The sequence below is a fragment of the Pygoscelis adeliae genome, unplaced genomic scaffold (genome assembly GCF_000699105.1).
Source record: "Pygoscelis adeliae isolate BGI_AS28 unplaced genomic scaffold, ASM69910v1 Scaffold38, whole genome shotgun sequence".
Classification (NCBI taxonomy): Eukaryota; Metazoa; Chordata; class Aves; order Sphenisciformes; family Spheniscidae; genus Pygoscelis; species Pygoscelis adeliae.
In genome coordinates, this window is record NW_008825614.1 from 8,694,711 (window position 1) to 8,714,972 (window position 20,262).

The following is a 20,262-nucleotide window of genomic DNA, read 5'->3' on the forward strand; positions in this document are numbered from 1 at the left end:
ATGTCCTCTCCAAATTTGTATTCCTTTGTAGATTTAGGGGTTTCTTTCATGTTAAGATAAAATATGCTTAAAGAACCTTTGATAGATTAGTTGAGCTTCCCTCATTTTATGGGAATGAAACAGCAGGGAGTGAAGAAAGTATTGGAAACGCATCTTCTTCTGACAGAAGCTGATTTAAAAGTAGTTTGGCCACAAATGAATAAATAAGGATTGGGGTCTCGTGCCTTTTGCCTGAAGTGTGTGAAGAGAAATGCTCAGAAGTTTCTTAGCTCTTTCACAGTCAGAAATGCTAGGAGGACTGATTTCCGTTTGCAGTAAAAGATTTACAGATTTTTCTCTTGGAAGCATAAACACAGATAAGAATGAAAGAAATTAGAGGGCAAACCTGTATCAGTTGATTTGTAGGAGTTTTAATGCCAACTATTGTATATACCAGTCTTAAAATAAACTAGTGGATTTGGCTATTTCACTTTTAATTTTCTCTTTTTGGCAGGATTATGCGGACACAGAGTTATTACTCTCACGGGAGAATGTGGACCAGGAGGCTCTGCTAAACTATGCCAGAGAAGCAGCTGACTTCTCCACTAATCAGCAGCTGCCATCACTGGACTTTGCCATCAACCACTATGGTCAGCCAGATGTGGCCATGTTTGACTTCACATGCATGTATGCATCAGAGAACGCAGCCCTGGTGCGAGAGCAGAATGGCCACCAGTTACTTGTGGCACTGGTTGGGGACAGTCTCTTAGAGGTTTGTGTTTTAAACTTGTCATGTGTAAACAGTGAATTGAAGCATAAGCACAAGCCGTTGCACCCATTGCCAAAATAATGCACTGCCTATAAGATAGTTACTGTAAGGAAAGCTGCTGTTTATTATATAATAAACTGGGAGGTTTGAAGGAAGGGTAGGAGTGTTGGGAAAACAGAGTATTTAGGATGGCGATGATCTTGCTTAAGAAAATGTGTGCAGAGATTTTTTTCTGAAGTTACGTCTGTTTCACCTGCTTATTGGGACAATTAGACTCTCTATATAACCTGCTGTAGGCCTGTTAATAATTAGCATTTTGTAGTTGGTTAAAAAGTACAGTCTTGAAAAGAAGCTATTAAGGCGCTCTGGGCTGTGAATTGTTGTTGCAGATAGAGGAACAGTGGCTTTGGGGGAGCTCATGGGCAATTCACCATACATCTGGCTTCCTCTAGCCCAGTGGGAGTGGAGCTTTAAGCTAATTACTGAGCTATAATTTCCCAACAGATTACCGTCTGAATATATTTGTGATATTTGTTTAAAGTTTTCCCTAACTGATGTTTTTCCTTTCTCTGCTTTTTTTTTGTAAACTATAATATTAGCCATTTTGGCCAATGGGAACTGGAATAGCCAGGGGATTTTTGGCTGCAATGGACTCTGCTTGGATGGTACGAAGTTGGTCACTCGGAGCTAGTCCTTTGGAAGTTCTTGCAGAGAGGTAACAGAGAAAATGAACACACTTTCAGTTCTGATCTAATCCTCCAATGTCTCATCATTCATTCCGGTTTCTTCTAGTACAAATGTATAGACAGAATGGGAGATACAAATTCTCACTGTTTTTAGAGGATGCTTGTGGGTATAATTCAGTCGAAGAAGAAATTTCTTAAGGAGCTGATAAACTGAAGTATATTTATAGAGGAATAAGAAATGTTGCAGCTGTTCTTGGTCCGAGTTTTAAAAGCAGATTAGATGAAGAGTCTTTTTTTGGTACTTTCTGATACTACATGGAGAAAGTGAGCCTGACTTTTTTCTTTTAAGGAAGCTAAGACCTGCTTTTATTTCACGTTCTCCTAAATTGATCACTTTGTTTCATATAAGCCAAACAACGACTTGTGTTTCTTTGGAGTATTGAGTTCTTGATGTTTTTATCATTTTTGGCTGAGTGTTGTTTTGGTGACTCAAGGTGATATCTTAGAGATCAGAACTTGGGTAATTAAAAGACAGAATAAGTAAAAGCAAGGTCTAATAGAACCTGTTTTAAACTTAAGCAACTACAGCTTCTGATCATCAGGAATGGTAGTATAATTTTAAAAATTGTATAAATGGCACAATGGATATTTAAAGTTCCATTTGTATGAATTTTTAAAAAATGGTGAAGATAATGTTGCAGTTGGAGCCAGACTTCCATCGCCTTTCCATTAGACATTTGCAGACAGCAGTAAGATCTTCCCTGAGCATTCTCTTCTGCACGCTGAACAAACCCAGTTCCCTTGTCCTCTCCTCACAGGGCAAGTGCTCCAGTCCCCTTGGTGGCCCTCCTCCTGAGTTGCTCCAGTGCCTCAGTGTCTGTCTTGTACTGGGGAACCCTTTCAGTTATGCTTAATGTATTGTTTTCTTCCCTCCTTTTTATTTCTGGAGTTGTATTAAATTGCAGATTTTAATACACTTATAGGGAAACTTAGCTATTCAGTGTCTGAAGTGATTAGATTTCTGATCTGAATGTTTATCTCTCCAGGGTTGACTTAGCAGTATTAGTAGTGTGCATCTCAAAAAAACAAAAAAACAAAAAAAACCCCACAAACCAAACCCAAAAAAACCCCTCAAACAAACCAACCCACAAAACCTAAAACAAACAAAACAACCCCCAAAACTTTCTTTTATTTTCCCAAGGGAAAGCATTTATAGGCTACTGCCTCAGACCACCCCTGAGAATGTGAGTAAAAACTTCAGCCATTACAGCATTGATCCCGCCACCCGGTATCCCAATATCAACGTCAACTTCTTGCGGCCACAGCAGGTAACTGGACAAATGGTGCTTCTGAATGCTTGCAGTCTGCATTGTCTTTCTAATGAAGCTATGCTAATGTTCTGGGAACAGATAGTGACCTGGTGTGGCAGTATAGTGTGGAAGCAGTGAAAAGCAGATATATCAGTCAAGAGTAGACCTCTGTACTTTAACAAATTCCTGTTTAGGAATTTTTGATTTTTACAGTTTTAACCTTACTGTAATGATACATGAAACCTATGCGTGTGTGGGCATGCGCACATTTTCTTTGTAATAATCTGGTATAGCAGTCTGTCATTACAATTTGGTATCCACTGAGCAGCAGCAGTCAGCTAGACTGTTCAGCACTGACTAGCTGTTCTTTGTTGTTCTGGGGTTCTTGGACTGAGATTTCTGCTACATAAGTGTACTTGTCTTCCTTTCTGTGCCTTGGGATGGCTCCTTCTTGTCCTGCTCTTTCTGTATGGATCTTGGGTGCATGGCATGTTGGTAATTTTTAATTTTTTTTGTCATTTTAGGTACGCCACTTGTATAATACAGGAGACTTGAAAGACATTCACCTGGAAATAGAGAACTTTGTGAACTCCAGGACACCCAAGCTGACTCGGAATGGTAGGCTTTGCTACTGCTCCATTCCTTTCAGTATTCTGGAGCTGGATCAGTACAGGATATAGAGCAGCAAGGCTCTAAAGTATTACTTAACCAGTCTCTTTTGGTTTAGAAAAAGTATCCAGCAATTATTTTGTCAATGGTCTGATTTTCCAATTTTTCAAGTTTCAATTAATATGTAAATATATTTTTGTTTGCCTCATTTCCCTTGCTTTATAATGCTGTTATCTTTCCAAGCATATTTGCTTATGCAAGCATTTTTTTCACCTCCTTTATCCTATAACAATTTCCTTACTTAGAGTGCAGAAGCCTAGCCTGAATTCACCCTAGCAGTAAACTAAGAGTTCTTACAAACGTAACAGAAGGTATTTCTTGTGCAGTCTTTCATGTTCATGCTTTCCTTTACTTAATCTCATTTCTTAGATTAACTAAATGAAACCTCACTTTGCTTACATTATTCTGGAAGTTAGATGCCTTGTGATAAGCATTTCAGTATCTGTCTACTTGTCCTGTAGCCTGAGGGGTATGTTGAACTTTTCCTTTTGCACACCTTGCCTTTGGATGTTCGGATAGTGTTTGGGGACTCTCAGAATGGCACTTTGCTGCTAAGCCTCCCTTTCACTGCTGAATAGCTATGTAGTCTTTTGATTTGTTCTTTGGCCTGCAACCACGTCCCTTTAGGCTGTAATCTCGTCAGATCTTGCAGTAAGGCAAGGTGAAAAAAGGTCAGTGCTTTTAAAGGAAAGCTCTCAGGAGAAAAGAAGTTGCAGAAGTACATTTGTAGTTCTTCCATTAGAAATAGTATATCTGGGCTTCAGAGAGCATTTGCGCTACTGTATATCCTTTTGATCATATTTAAAACAAGCCTTTGTGACTGTTTTATAATTCCTGGGGCTCTTTTACAAGGGCTAGGGTGAAAAGCCTGGCAAGTTATAACTTAGATAATTACTTCTTAGCAAATTAAAATTCTTTCTTGGATCTAAAATAGATAAGATAGTCTTTAAAAAAAAAAAAAAATTTCTGTCCTGTATTGCTCATTGTAGAAGGAGCTTGTTGTTTACATGAAGGTTTTATTTGTCGATTCATGGTTTTTATGTTGGTTTTAGAATTCATGAGAGAGATATTGTACATTTCTACTTAAATGTGATTTATTACAGAGTCTGTAGCTCGCTCTAGTAAATTGCTCAGTTGGTGCCAGAGGCAGACCGATGGATATGCTGGTGTAAATGTGACAGATCTCACAATGTCATGGAAAAGTGGCCTAGCTTTGTGTTCCATTATCCACAGATACCGTCCAGACTTAATGTGAGTAACTGGCTGTTTTGAATAACTGGGAAGAGCAGAACACTAGTGATATTTGGAACTAATAGTATGGAGACTGAGGCAATGCATTTGTGACTTATGGAGAAACGGATTGAAATGAATTCAATTAAACTTGATGGAAGCTAACATATGGTGATTCACCAGCAGAGTGGAAGGTCGTAATAGCTTGATGAATATGAAGATAAATGTGTTGTCATTTTCCCTTCTGGATGATTTGACAGAATTAAGCTTCAAATTGGTACTGACTGGAAACCATTACTGACTGACAGCTCTTTTCTCTGTGAAGTTAGTCAGGAATAGTTCATAACTTCGGTTAAATTTCTCATGAACAAATCTCTACACAGCCCTTTATAAATCTCCTGTTTAACAGTAACTCTTTTTAAAGACTTTTAGGCTGCTCTTTTTAGAAGTAGTGACCCACAGTCTAAATAGAGACATTGCTACTGTTTGTGCATTAACATGCTGATTGGATGAATGAGAGGCGTCCTCTTAACACGATATATTGGGTAAAACAGTGCCCAGATTCTACAAGGGGAAAACACAGGCTGGAAGAAGTAACAGGAGCAAAGACTCTGGTACTTTAATTGAAATCTGAAATGGCTTCAATTTCCCAAAAGGACATTAGAAAAAATAAATGCTAGAGCTGTATTTAAAGACATAATCCAGTGTAAAGCATGCTGAAAAATTACTTGGTTATTTCCTTCCATGTGCACTGAATTACTTCTCTATTGGTGTACTTGAGTTAACCTGAGCTACTCTGTTTAATAGCTATATAGCTTGTGGAGAGTTCAAATAGTTTTAAAAATGGTTTATATAACTCTCTACAAGCTATAGCTTTTTATATAGTTTTTATATAGTTCTACAAGTTTTGGAAAAAGCCAGCAGAACTAAAATATGGATCAGTCAAGAAAAAAGGGGACAAAAGCGAAGACTTAATTTAATTCCAAGCACAGAAAAGATTTTACGTAGGGGAAAACAGTACAGTCTTCCAGTAAAGGAAGGAGTGAAGATATATTTCAGAGGATAATAAAGTTTTTAAGAAGAAAAATCTGGGTTTGGAGGAGGAGGAGCAAAAAATGAAAAAATAATACGTTTGAGCCAAAGTTCACCATAATTAAGTAGCATCAACTCTGCAATATAAAAAGGTTGCTGGCAAATACATTAAAGAGATTTTGGAGGAAAAAAAGGAGATGGATCCCCGAGTTCTTTCAGAAGACTGGTTTCTACTTGATTCAGTGCATGCTGTCTTTCTGCCCTTTGCAGAGACTTTGATTCTTTGGATGAGCACAATGTGGAGAAGAATAACCAGCTGGCCTTTGACATCGCTGAAAAAGAGTTTGGAATATCTCCCATTATGACTGGAAAGGAAATGGCATCTGTCGGAGAGCCAGATAAACTGTCGATGGTGATGTACCTCACACAGTTCTATGAGATGTTCAAAGACACCATCCCCTCTAGCGGTAAGGAGTTTGGGGCAGGTCTCTCAGATTTAAAGAGAGCTTCAGGATGAATGTGTGTGCTTCAGTTATCTTCGTGCTTCTTCTGCATAAGCTCATACTAGTCACTCGCTAACTTTACATTACAAAAGTTGATGACTTACTGGTGCTGATAAAGACCATGTTAGCAGCATCAGGAGCAAAAAAAAAAAAAAGGAGTTAATACAAAATAATGTTCTCAAAATAATGTCCTCAAAAGCTCTAAACTCACTTCAGCACTACTTTTCTGCTTTCTTGCTATTATTAGGGGTTCATCTGTCTTGGTTAATGTGGGGTGCCTTGCTAGTAGTTTAGTAGGTAATTTCAAAACATTGGCCAAGTTTTATATCTGTTTACCATCCGTGAACGATGAGAGTGACTTCAGACCAATCAAAGATCTTTGATTAGAACTGAAAGATGTAATTGGCTAACACAAATCAATATGGCCTACCTTTAAATATTAATAATGTTGTTATAGCTGTTTCTTTATTACTGATGATCTTAATTCAAATCTATCATTCTGGTGGGAAAAAAATTTGTGTTTAATAGCCTTTTAAAAATACAGTGTGTATCAGGTTCCAAAACTCTGAAGTCGTCTTAAGAATACGGATGATCATGATGCTCTTTAAATGTGAAAGTAAATAGAGTAAACAAACACAGTATTTATTCTGGGTGGTTATAAACCTTGAAAGAAGAACTGATCTTGGCAAAATGAAAAAGTAGAGTAGCTGAGAAAGGTATTAATTTTGGACATTACAATTATTTTATACAGAGAATTTGAGAAAAAGTGTTATGTTAAAAAAAAAAAATCAGTGAGTCCTTCAGTTGTGTATTTAATAGCAGCACCACAGAAATAATTTCTTGGTATTCCCTTGTCCTACCTGCTTTTGCTAACAGATAGTCTGGACCTGAATTCAGAAGAAAAAGCTGCCCTAATTGCCAGTACCAAATCGCCCATCTCTTTTTTCAGTAAACTGGGACAAAGCATCTCTCGTAAACGCACTCCAAAGGTAACCATACCACAGTCTTGACAATACTTGTGTCTGTTAGGCTGCTGTCCTAGTAGGTGGTACTAAAAACGTGTGTGTAAGCATGTATCTGCTGTGTGTTTACAAGACCATGTGTTCATCAGGTCTTGGCGTGGGACAATGCATGGCATTTATAACTGCAGAATTACATCCATAATATGTACTCTCAATTAGCGGTATATTTCAGTCTTAAAATCCTAGCCTTGTGGTAGTATTTGGGGATATATTTTGTATTGGAACATAATGGGTTGCTCATTTCCCAATTAGCTGAAGGTGTTGAGGAATGTCCAGTTTAAAGGGAAAAAATGCCCTTAAACAAATGGAGAATGAGCCCAGAGAATTAATCAGTTGTGTTGCAAAGCTTATTTAAGTGCACTGATGATGTTTATCTCAGATCAGAAAGGTATGAGAATCCTTATCTTTGGGTTTTTTTTTCCCTCCTCCTTCCATTTTCAGGACAAAAAAGAGAAGGAACTGGATGGTGCAGGAAAGAGGAGAAAAACCAGCCAATCTGAGGACGTAAGTATTACAATAAGGAAGGTGTCAGGGAGGAAAACATGTGGTAGGTTACTTGTTCCCACATCAGTCCTTTCATTTTCTATATCCAGACAGGGTTTATATATGGTATTTTTAGGTTTTTTAGATAAAAAGTAATTATTCTTCAGAGGTTATGCTTTGTCGTAGCTACAGTGCAAATATTTTACTGATGCTTGTGAAAGAATAGTACACAACAAATGAAATGTTGCAGTTCCCTCATATTCTATTTTTACTGCAATTTACTTGGATTTGATGAGGACGCTGTCGTGATTTAACCCCAGCTGGCAATTAAGCACCACACAGCCACTTGCTCACTCTCCGTCTGGTGGGAAGGGGGAGAGAATCAGAAGAGTAAAAGTGAGAAAACTCGTGGGTTGAGATAAAGACAGTTTAATAAGTAAAGAAAAAGCCGCACACGCAAGCAAAGCAAAACAAGGAATTAATTCGCCACTTCCCATCGGCAGGCAGGTGTTCAGCCATCTCCAGGAAAGCAGGGCTCCATCACGTGTAACGGTTACTTGGGAAGACAAACACCACCACTCCGAACATCCCCCTCTTCCTCCTTCTTCCCCCAGCTGTATATGCTGAGCATGACGTCATACGGTGTGGAATATCCCTTTGGTCAGTTGGGGTCAGCTGTCCCGGCTGTGTCCCCTCCCAACTTCTCACTGGTGGGCACCCCCAGCCTACTCACTGGTGGAGTGGTGTGAGAGGCAGAAAAGGCCTTGACTCTGTGTCAGCACTGCTCAGCAGCGACTTAAACATCCCTGTATTATCAACACTGTTTCCAGCACAAATCTAAAACATAGCCTCATACTAGCTGCTATGAACAAAATTAACTCTACCCCAGCCAAAACCAGCACAGACACCAAGAATAAAACTTTCATTTAGTAAAGTCATGCAGTATAGTCAGAATTTTCATTCATATTTAAACTTTAGCCTTGGTTAGTGCAGAAAGCATACTTTTCTAGTATGCCACATGAGGCAGTCCTTCACTTGAAATGTGTTTATAGCCAAAAAGGTACAAGTGAGTTAAAATTTAGTGCTTTGAGTTGTCAATGAAGGTTTGAAGATAGGCCTTTTCTTTGTGTCAGTGGATTCATGGGAGTGTTTCAACTGTGGTCTCTTTGGTAGGTAAGTGTATCAAATAAGGTTGAAAAGATAAGTAAAGTTTAACAGAACTTTTGATGACACGCCAAAGGAAATTAAAATGTGAGCTTTCAAGTGGAGACGAATAGATTCATTTTCTACCGTGTTAGAAACCTATCACAGCAAAAGGGTAGAGAGGAAAAGGTGATCTGGTTGCATCTTGTTAAATTTTGATATTGCTGATTGTTAGGAGGACATCCCGCGAAGCTACAGAGAAGAAAGGCCCACACTGGTGAGCGCCCTGACAGAGAGGAGAATTGATGCTGCCATTGGGAATCAGAACAAAGTCAAGTCTATGGCAACCCAGCTACTGGCCAAGTTTGAGGAGAATGCACCAGTGCAGTCCTCAAGCTTACGAAGACAGGTAGGAGATGGATAATAAAACCCTTTATTTTGGAATTATGGAGGAAAATAATGAATAATAACATGCATTCCTTGAGATGGGATCCTAGTGGTGCTCTTCTACTTCAAAGGCTCCCCTAGGGAAGAGTGAAGCTTACTCAAAAGAGAAAAATTTTAAGTTAGGAGTATGGGATAGAGAAGAACTTGCTAATAAAAGTCTATTTCCTTGTTATTGCCCGTATTATGTTACGTAATCTCTTTCAAAAACATCTTACCAGCAATTTGGGTTTTTTTTTATAACTACTATTGCTCTTGAAAAGCTTTCCAGGAACATCCCATTTCTAATGTTTAAGAACTGTCATTTAATTTCTGATTTGAAATTTTTCATGCCAGGTTATATCTGTTTGTTCTTGTGAACTGTGATTAAGTTTTCTATGTGTGTCTAAGTGCAGCAGATAAATGCCTGGGAGTTTCTTTGCAATCGGGATATTTATGTCATCCCAAGTGAGGCTTCCTGATGACTGGTGGCTGTTCAGGATGGTATCTGAACTACTGCAACTGCAGGGTAGTTGTCTTTGAAGTTAGATTGAGTCACTTCAGGTTACTGTTAGCAGTGCGGTGTCAGCAGTGTAAGGCTCAGTATGGTTTAAGTGCCTGAGTTCTTGCTCTACTGCATAATCTGTCTTCATAGCTTGTGCCAAGCTCTGTGCTGCCTTGGCCAGATTGTGAGTGGGACCTGACCTAGCTACTTTAAAGCTGGGTCAAGTATGTCTATGCTACACTGCACACCAGTGTTAGTAGTATAACATAATCTCAAAACGGTGATGTTTATCCCACTCTTTATCAACCAAATGTTTCCTCAGCCACTACGTATTGGCTGGAATAACCAGGCTGATTTGAAGGAACAATGAAAATAAAGGGAAGGTCCAAAAACATACGTAGTTTCCCGTTTTTGGATATTTTTTCCCTTTTTATATTTTACTTGCTAAATGAATTCTCCCCTACCCTATTTTTTTTTCTTAAATGTTTGTCTGTCTTATTCTGTATCCCATTCCTTTGGCTTTCTTTGAGTTTTCTTTACTATTTTATCTTTCCTCCTTGGTCCAAACCCACGTTCCCTACAACCTGCATGCAGCAACCTGTCCTGCCTTATCAAGAGCGTGTTCACAACCAACCATCCAGCAGACGAGAGCAGGGCCGTCTTGCTCCCATACCCCAGTGGAAACAGGTAAAGAAACTGATAATGAATACAATGCATTGCCTGCACCCTACGCCAGCTATCAATGTCCTGTTTTTAAACCAGTCCTTTTCTAGCACCTTTTGCGAGTCCATTATTTTAAATAATTTAACTTTTAATGGATAAAATCAATATCTGCCTTTGGTAATGATGCATGGTTTAATGTTTCAAAAGGACTTAGTCAAGTTTTCCCTGCCCTCTTATGCTAGTTTCAAGTTCCCAGGGTTTCAGTGGATGTTTTAGCAGAAACCTTGCCTACAGATGCAACCTGGTGTAGACATTTTATCATCTGGAGTATTTCTAGATTTTTCTGTTAGAAAAAAATTGAAAAAATGTAAGCATTGTAACCAATGAGGTTAAAGGTGTCACGCCATCTATGATATTAAAACTCTTCCTTTGGTATAAATAGTAAAATCGGTTATCAGTTTTGCTATTCACATGTGAAAATCTTACGTGTTCTGCAGTTACAGGAGACTTTACTGTGGTTTCCTTTTCTCTATGACAAACGTAGCTGTCCTTGCCAACTTCTCACATTCATTGCATTGCAGATTCCTGTATTACTGTGACTTAAGTAAATTTTAGGTTTCCTGCCACAGAGGGGTCAGAATAGGGATCAACAGCAGAAAAAAGAGGTATCAAATTTTATTTTCTCTTGTGTGTTTTGGCCCGGTGTCATTGCCGGTGTTTTTCTTTCAGCAGTGCACTTTCAAAAGCAAGGCTTGTGACAGACAATCTTTTCAGGCAGATAGGGATACTTATCTCACTAACTTCCTCTGCTTCCACTGTTTCCCTGTGCAAATGGCCTCCTCATGTTTCTGAGAGTGCTGAGATACCTTTTTCTGGCAGCCATAATTTGGAGAAACATCTGCTTCTTTCTGGTTGCAGTTTAATCAGAGCATACTTTGGAGTCAAGAGGAAGAAGATGACACTAGTTTGGAAATTCACTGTTCTGCATGTTTATGGATTCATGGTTAACTTCATGTTCAAGGCATTCAGCACAATTAGTGCTGCATGTCATGACCAGTGCCATGATCTAGAAGATTTCTCTCCAGGAAGGAAGACCTAAACCAGGGGAATTGTTGTCAGTAGGACTGTCAAGAGAGTCTTAAAAATGTCAACATTATGTTTAGGTTTCTTGACTCAGTGTTTTTTCTTCTATGTTCTGTGTCATCAAAGTCTTCTTTATAGGCTAATGAACACTTTCAGGTGGATACACATCATCCATGATTAAGGCAGATTTCATTTTTTAAGAATACATCCCAGGTAAAGGGAGAGAACCCAAAGAACTGATGCAGAAGAGCATAATATGGCTGTACAATATTAAGTCAGTTGATGAGCACTGCTTATGTTACCCCACAAATAAAAAGCAGGACAACGAATGCAGTCCAGTTTATCCCAATTCAGAAGGATGAACATTAGTGTTATAGCATTTGGAGAAGATCACATCCTGCAGCCTTGAGATTGTATTTGAACCTGCTATTGAAACTTTACAAAGGCTTTATAATTAAGCCTTTACAGTGAAACACAGAAGTTCTTATTGTCGTCCTTTTGTAACTGATCAAAAAAGGACAAACTTTTGTTTCCTGCTTTTATGATGAGGATTTTCTCCTCACCAGAGAGCAGTTTGTTGGTTTTTTTTCTTGTTTTTGCTTTCACTACATGCTTTTTTAAAAAAAAAAAAAGGGGGGGGGGAATCCTTCTGGTCTCCCTCAACATTGATAGCATCTCTATATAGGCAGCAATGTAGGGCAGATCTTTGAAAAATCATCTTTCTGTAACAATTGTACTTTCAGAGGACTTATATTGTTTTAGTCAACACTGACATTGATTACCTTCTGTGAATGATTTCCCTCTCAAGATTACAGCTGGAGATGATCTTTCCTTGGTAGGCTTTACTGCGTCAACAGAAGATGGTTGGTTCTTGGGTCCAGGTTTCATGCTGGATTTTGCAGTGCTTTTCATCTGACAGTTGAAATGGAGAAGAATAAAACTGGGTCTCAAGGATGCAAAATCTGCAGGATACAGTATGATCAAAGAAACAATTGGTACGGTCCCAGTTGTCTTCATTCAAAAGCTATGGGAGTATATAGAACCATTTACTCTCGACTGATCAGAGATCAGCTGAGGCAGGAAGCCATCCACTGAGCCAAGCAGCCAGCTTTGTCAAGCTTGGAGAGAAATCTATCCTGCAGGAAGTTGTTGCTGAAGCAGTGCTTCAGCTGGCAGCTGAGATTCCTAATTCTGGTTGCTTAGGCATGCAGAACCCGATAGCTGTGAGGCTGTGTGTTACTACAGTACTGAAATGGCTTCCTACTGTGACACTGGGCACTCTAGCTACAAAGCTATTTCCTGGGCCACAGATTACCAAGAGTGGAGTTGATGCGGGGTACCAGTATATGTTACTGGAGATACTGTAAAAGATTAGTATTGCTCCTGACAAGCTTTTTAGGGAGGACATACATTTACTGGAGAGAGCTGTTCATGAAGCTATGGGAAAGGGTTGTCTTGTTTGGCACAGGTGTCAGAGTTTATGAGCAGAAACTTCTGTCAGTGACTGCATGTAAGATATATCGCATAGCAAATACCTTCTACTGAAGAGTCCTTTGAAGAGGAACAAAGCAGTTCCTAAGGGGACAAAGTGGTCACGTGTTATTCAGGGAAAGCACAAGTTGTCTAATGTTCTTGCCAGTAGGCAGAATGAAGTTGAGGTCCTCAGGGGTCTTTGGGAGAAGGGAAGTTTTGCATCTTGTGTTTGATAGGTTTGGTCCTGTGTCTTGGAAACTGCATGGAAGAGAAAAGCATATTGCAAAAGCATAAGAGTGATTGCAGGGGAGAAGCCACGCAGTTGTAAAGGATGTAGTCTGGGTTGGACCCCCAGTTTTGATGGAAAATTTACATCTGCCTTGGGCTATTGCCTGCCAGTGTCTGTCCAGATGGACTTCCTTAGCTGTACTTGCTTATCAGTTTAAGTCTAGAATCTTGCTTTGCCCTGGAGTCACGAGTTATGAGGCCAGCAGTTTCAATGAGTTTGTAAGGCAGACTGTGTCTGTACAGGTGCGGTAGGGGTGGCTTGCTAAGACAGGATTCCTAGAAAGAGTGAAATCCTGGCAGAATCTGTTCTGAAGCAGTTTTTACTTTCATCACAAAACCTTTAATGCTATCTCTCTTGGAAAGGGAAAACCTTCAAAAGATCAAGCAGGTTAAAAACCTCACCAATCTGCTGCATGCAGCATTCTGTGTGGCCTGCATTTTCCTCTTCAAATTGATTACAAAGTTTGCTTTATTGAGCTACACTTCGAGAATGTTGGTCTGTGTTGCCAAAATTGGGTTCGTGCTATTATGAGCACCTCAGCAGCAGCTGGTAATGCATGAAGATATTAAGTGTATGTGCACAGTGCAAATGTGTGTAATTTTTTATGTGATGGTAATATCTCCTAAAAAACTGGATTGTGTTTCATGGTGTGGTGGTTAATCTCCTCAAATGAATGCCTACTTGTATAAAAACATCTTCCATGGTGTGTTCTATTGCTTTCCAAGCCATTTTGGCTGCCTTTGGGAAAGAGCATCTCATCAGGGATCATGAAGCCATTGATAAGCCATGTGGTCTGTCCAGAAGAGGATCTGACTGGGTATGGTATGGGAGACGAGCCTTTTAAACTGAATTTTGTCCTGGCTTTCCAGACTCTCAGCTTATGGCCTTCAGCAGTTTTCTGCTATAGTTTCATAGGTCTCCTAACAGCAACAAGGTATGTGTGTAATACATAAGCTTAAATCACTGATGTGTGCTAAAATGCTTGTAAGATGGAGGTCACATGTCTTTTGGTGCAAATCTTTTCTGCCTCTGGAGGTCTGATGCTTGTTCTTTTGAGATGGTCTCCTGAAGTGTGGTAAAGGTGCAGCAGTACAAACTCTTTTCAGTAATTCTGTTGGAACTGTGGTTTTTGGAGATACACGATGACTAACTGAGATGACCACAGTCGGCAGGAGCTGAAATCTTAACAGAAGAGAACTTATAACACCAATGATTTCTGCAAATATTGTTTTTCTTAATTTCTTATTTAAAACTGTTGATATAGCTTTCCTCTTTCCTATAGCCATCTTTGTCTTTGCATGCTCAGATATGCATCCTACTGGAGGACTGAACATGTACTCCGTACATCTGTACAATGTTACATTCCGAGATCTGCCATGGAAAAATATACAAATTTGTGAAAATGTTGAAATTTGAAATGCAAACTCAGCCATGGTCAGACAAAAGTCCATGAACAGCTGTAGTGGTTGAAAATGTTACCAACCTTTCAGCTAGAAATTGGTGACTTCACAGCCGAGCCTTTTGAAACAGCATATAAATGTTCCTCATCCACTTCAGTGCAAAGTCATGTGCTTTAGTTTAAGCTGCTTGTAGCATCTGTTTGAATTAAGAGTTTGTTTATTTATTTATTTATTTATGCTGAAAGGGAAGAGAACACCCAAACAGATGTTAGTGCCAGCTCAGCTGTAAGGGCAGTAAGGAACATGTGTAATACCTTTAAACAGCATGCTGTTTCTTTGGAGCCTATCTAACAGTGGCTTTGGATACACAGCATTTTTTTTGCAATGCAACAATTTCCAGATATGCTCTGGTGAGAACTCAAAAGAAAAGGAAAAATCAGGCAGAAGATGCATTAATAATCAAGAAGTGGTGGAGAAAAGACTGTACATAGTAAGGAGGTACAGAAATAGGCATGTTTCCTGGCATATTAAAATGAGGACATGTACGTGCATTGTGTAATATTCAGACTATTAGATATGGCTACATTTTAGCTATAAAACAGCTGTATTTCTGTTCTAGTAGAATGGCAGAGTACAGTTTAGCTTGGCCTGAGGTGGTTTAGTATCTGTAAGTTAAAGAGGAGGGATTTGAAGCTGAGAACACAATACTGTGGCTTGAGTTGTATTGCTAATGAACTGCAAGCAAGAGTAATTAGGTCAACAGGATGGCTATCTTTAAACATTGCAAGGCACAGCAATAAGTAATTTTTCATGAAGCAAAGAGAGCAGTCCAGCTGTGCTATGCAAAGTTCCAAGTTGTACCTCTTGCTGATTGTAAGACCTTGAGTCAGAAACTCAACTGATGATTGATATAAGTACATGTTGGTTGCCCCTGGAAGTATCTGTCAAATGGACATGTGATAGTGTGGCTATGGGCGAAAAACTTCGGTCTTTTAGCTTCAGATAAAACGTGGCTTTAGGTAATTCGTGAGAGGTGTGAGCTTAGGATCACGGTCCCTCAGTTCACATGTTCTGGCCTGTCTCACCAAAGCCGATGGTAATGTTATCTCTTTTCTACCATTATTATGATTTTTTTTTTTCTTTTTCTGTTTTAAAAAAAGCTGAGGAATAAGGAACGTTCTCGGACCTGCCCCAAAAAAGTGATCATGCTCTCTTCTTCCACTCCACCTTCCTCTCCACCGTATCCCAGGCAGCAGGTGATTCCCTCTGCATGCTCTGTCCCTCTCTCTTCATTACTGCTTGTACAAGTGACTAGATCAGTTACTGGATATCTCATTTACAAACGCATTACCAGTTTTCTTTTTTCAGATGATGATAGGGCTTCTTCAGCCTCATAGATTAGAAACACAGGTTGGCGTTAGCTCACCAGAAGTATGATTATGATGATTATCTGATGCACTGGAGACTCTGAGATGTTACTGTAGGGTAATTTGTAATTACAGTAGCCTTTTCCAGTTTTGAGTTGCAGCAAAATAGAAATTAAATGTTTGGAGTAGTGCAGGGAAAGAAAACGCAACTTTTCTCCATCTCCACTCTTTATTTGAACAAGTGTGAATGAAAATTTGCCCTTGTATTCATGAAACTCTTTCAGGATTACTTGTATGAAGTGCTTTTTTAGTGTTGTAGTGGTCTGCACATTTCCAGTGTGGTCTTTCTGTTTCCCCCACACCCAAGCTTTTGTCTCAGAAGAGTTTGTGTTCAGTCTGTCTGAGTTTGAATTTGGAGCAGTGAGAGCTGTTCTGAACAGAGTGTATAAATGTACATCCAGATGTTTGTGCACGTGTTTGTTGTCCTTCTAGTTAAATATTACCTGAAATCCTTTAATATTTGTGTCTTGTTGTACATGGTCGTCGTGCTGCTTTGAGTTGTACCTTTTAAAAATTTTTGTTTAATTTTTCTGCTGCAGTAATAAAATCCACTCCTCCCTGATCAATCCTGAACTAACCTTGAGGTGATAAGAAGGCAGCCACAGTTCCATAGACCTCCCGTAACTTTAAATAGGAATTGTACAAAGAAATTTCCCCATAGGTGGAAATTTTTTTTTTTTTTTTTGCTGTACACTTGTATGCCTATAAACTCTGTAAAGGCATGTTACCTTTTAGCAGAGGGGATGAGACTTCTTAGACATAAAGTTTGACTTGCCTTATTACTGTGATTTCTGAGTGTTGTTACATGTTATATTTAATCTGGTCTAATTATTGTCAGCCTCTGGAGCCCACATTCTCCGCTGCCTCTCTGGTGTCTGCATCTGCAAGATAGGTCAGGACTGCTCACTGATCTGATTTAAAACTGTACTAACAAAAAAGTGGTTAGTTTTCTGGCACACTGTGGACACCATGGTGCAAGAAAGGATACAGGAATGGACATCTAGATAGAATGGGTGGTGAAGGCCCTTTTCATCAGCAAACCCCACATTTAAACTGAATTGAGTATAATATTATCAGATGATGTGATAGCTAGCTGCCTTCCTCTTGTCAAAATCCTTTGAAAATTTTGACAGATACATTTTTATGAGAGAAGAAGGGTTTACCCCAAGCTTACAGAAAGAGAAACTAAGGCAGTTAAATGCTGAGTTTTACTTTTTAATCTATGGCATGGGATTCATTTTCCATATAGAGAAACTGGCTTTCAGTTACTAAGGACCCCTTAGCTCTGTATTTTCCCTCCCTAGCTTCTCCAAGTGTTTGTCTGTCCTGTGTCTTTTTGGTTGCCTAGTTCAGTCATGAGAGCCAACTACTGCTGGGTCCAAGTGTACTTTGACCATTTTCTACGTTGTGTCCTGTAGGAAACTTTTTTTTTTGCATGTCTTCTTGCTCAAACAAATAATAATTAAAAAAAAATTGGCTTCTTCCTTTTAACTCTGAAGAATTTTTACCCCCCATGCTACAGAACTGATCTGTTAGACTCAATTGAGAGGGGTCTGCTTTTGGAGACATTTTTTCTTCCTTAGGAATGGTTTCTTTTCCTGAAATTGTCTTGGCCCAGGCCTCACAGCGAGTTAGATGGATCTATATCCTTGTTACACTGATGTCTTTTAAAAGCTGTACCTCTGTGCTTCTAATGCATTCATTCTGCCACTTCTTTTAAACTTTCAATTTCCTTCCTTTGATCTAACATCACAGTATGAGTTACGTTGAGTGTCTTACCATCTCTATCGTACTAATTTCATTGCATTGTGGTACTATATTGTGGTTTACTGACCTAATATGGATATATACGGACAGTTTTTTAAAATTTTCCCCACAGGATCCAAGTTATTATTGCCAGTTTTAGAATATTCTTCTTAATAAACTGTTCTGCTATCATTATGGTCTCTTTTCTGCCTGCATTGTAAGAACAATCAGATGAAGAAGTGTGTTTTGACTAGGAAGTTGGTCTGTGGTTGTTATTAAGCTCATAATTTTTGCCTGCAGAGAAACAGGGAACCTGGTGCCGACTATCCCGGGGAGCAGAGTCCCAGACAGGAAAGGGTAAAGAGCATGAACAAATGGCATGGATGCTGATGACACAAGGCTGTGGTGGATGTGTGTAATACGGAGAACAAATGTACTGGGTAGTGAAACACACTTATCCTAATGCTGCTGTTAACACGCTGGAACCGCTAAGAGTCAATTAGGAGTGATTATTTCTGTGTGATACCCACATAAATGCATAACAAGCCTTCATCAACAGTTTGCTATATGCTTTTATTTTGCTGTAGATCTAGCACTGAAGCTCTTCCCATTCTTCTTTTTCTCTTACACCTCTTTATTGAAGTATGCTGTGGCTGTAGCAGAACAAGAAGAGTTATGTTTTGTGCTAATTCATGCGAACGTGGTTGCATTGTTTCCACTGCTTGCTTTCTGGATGGTTAAACAACTGGCATTTCATCCTGCCTCCTACAGGCCAAAGTAAAAGTAAAAATGATGAGGCATTATTTAGCATAGAGACTTTGAAGCCTTCTTAACAATGAAATATTCAACGGTCTGGCTGAACGGCTCAGTATTATACCGAAGCATGGGAAAAGAAAAGATAGGCACTCAGAAGAATTGGTTGATTTGAATTCATATTGACAAATTAATTGACATTTCAGTAAAGGCTTTGAATGAATTAAGTCATAAGTGGTAGCCAGCTATAAAACTGTTGCAACCTTCAGAATGTTTTCTAACAAAAGACTCTTGTGGGCCGCATGTTTTCTGACAGGCAGTAGAAAATGAATAAGTGTGTGTCTGCACTGACACAGAAGTCCACAGCTTTATAATAGGCCCCAGTTTTAGTGAAAATGATCTAGTAAGAAGGAGTAGGTGGAACTGAAAGCAGCTGAAAGTAGAGAGTAGTATTAATGCATCTGAATGGGAAAAGTGTTTCTCAAAAATTGGGTGTGAACCCTATTTTCTGTTCTGCTTTAGAGGACAGTTAGCAATATGTAGCAGCACACTGGCATTCTTGACAGATCAAGCCTGAGGTTTCTTCATGCAAATGTTTGTATTTCCTGGTCCATTTACTTTTGAACTCTACAAACAAATTAGCTGAAGGCTATGTGATATTGCAGGTGATACCTCTGTCCTGTACAGCAGGCCACGAGCCAGGTCTTTTTTCCCTATCACTAAGTACACCACACAACACTCTAAGAAGATTGATGTGAAAGACCAGAATAGCAGAGGTGTCAAATATTGTGCCTGGGATGTGTTGACATGGCAGTGCAGTAAGAACAAGTAGGGCAGTGAAGTTGCAGGAGTAAAACTGGCAACTTCTGTGATAGTTTGATTTTTGCTGTGCTTTGTTTCAGCCAGCCAGTCTCATTAAACATCCTCTCTTTGGCAAGTACAGCATTCACTTTTCATATACCAGTGGAGACGAACTCATTTTTCATGAGTACATTACCCTAAAAAAAGTGTTACTGTGCACAAAATCTGAGAAACACAAGTATGTGCAGGTTTAGATACGTAAAGGAAATCCTTGAGAATTGAGAACTATGGTGAAATAAGTTGGCAAATAAGCTCCTTTGTGCATGATAAAGCCACTTTTTTTTTTTTTTTTTTTTTGGATGGTAGTGCCAGCGAGAGAGGCCACATGCTTGTTTGGTTTTGGCTGCAGCAGTCCTAGGTAGGAGAGTTGTGAATAACGACTAATCAACTGTTTTTTCTTGGCCTTGAGAGTCAAAACTTAGCACTTCGTTAGAACAGTAGACATTGGAAATAAATAGTTTCCATTTATTGGAAATAAAAACAGTCTTCACATGGGAGCTCCTCTTACTGTTCTGCATGTGAATTTTATACATTTTGTCTGGCATTTCGGTGTCTATTCCTTTTGGGGCTTTTTTTGCTGGTTTGTTTACTTCCTCCCTCCTTCCTCATCTCACAGAGATCTCTTCGTTTATTTTCTGATGACCAAGTGCCTGAGAATGTTGAGCAAAGGGCATGTCAGCCGGCTGCCCTCCTGGAGTCCAGACCTGCAGTGAGGCATCAGGTGACTACAGCCCTGCCTATCTGGTGTCCTGGATCAGTGTGGGATTCTGAGTACCGGTGACATCTGGGGTCAGAGGGATAGAAAAATTCACC

The 20,262-nt window shown here is 39.3% G+C and overlaps 1 protein-coding gene across 1 annotated transcript in view; it reads left to right on the forward strand.

Annotated features, from left to right (window-relative positions):
- The window catches only part of MICAL3 (microtubule associated monooxygenase, calponin and LIM domain containing 3), a 114,523-nt gene that overhangs the window by 12,864 nt on the left and 81,397 nt on the right, over window positions 1-20,262 (forward strand). Inside the window, 13 exon segments of the mRNA XM_009332877.1 lie at window positions 494-751; window positions 1,348-1,463; window positions 2,636-2,762; window positions 3,269-3,362; window positions 4,517-4,664; window positions 5,946-6,142; window positions 7,055-7,167; window positions 7,642-7,704; window positions 9,062-9,235; window positions 10,349-10,441; window positions 15,823-15,918; window positions 18,136-18,192; window positions 20,066-20,170. Coding sequence (XP_009331152.1) covers window positions 494-751; window positions 1,348-1,463; window positions 2,636-2,762; window positions 3,269-3,362; window positions 4,517-4,664; window positions 5,946-6,142; window positions 7,055-7,167; window positions 7,642-7,704; window positions 9,062-9,235; window positions 10,349-10,441; window positions 15,823-15,918; window positions 18,136-18,192; window positions 20,066-20,170 — 1,641 coding nt within the window.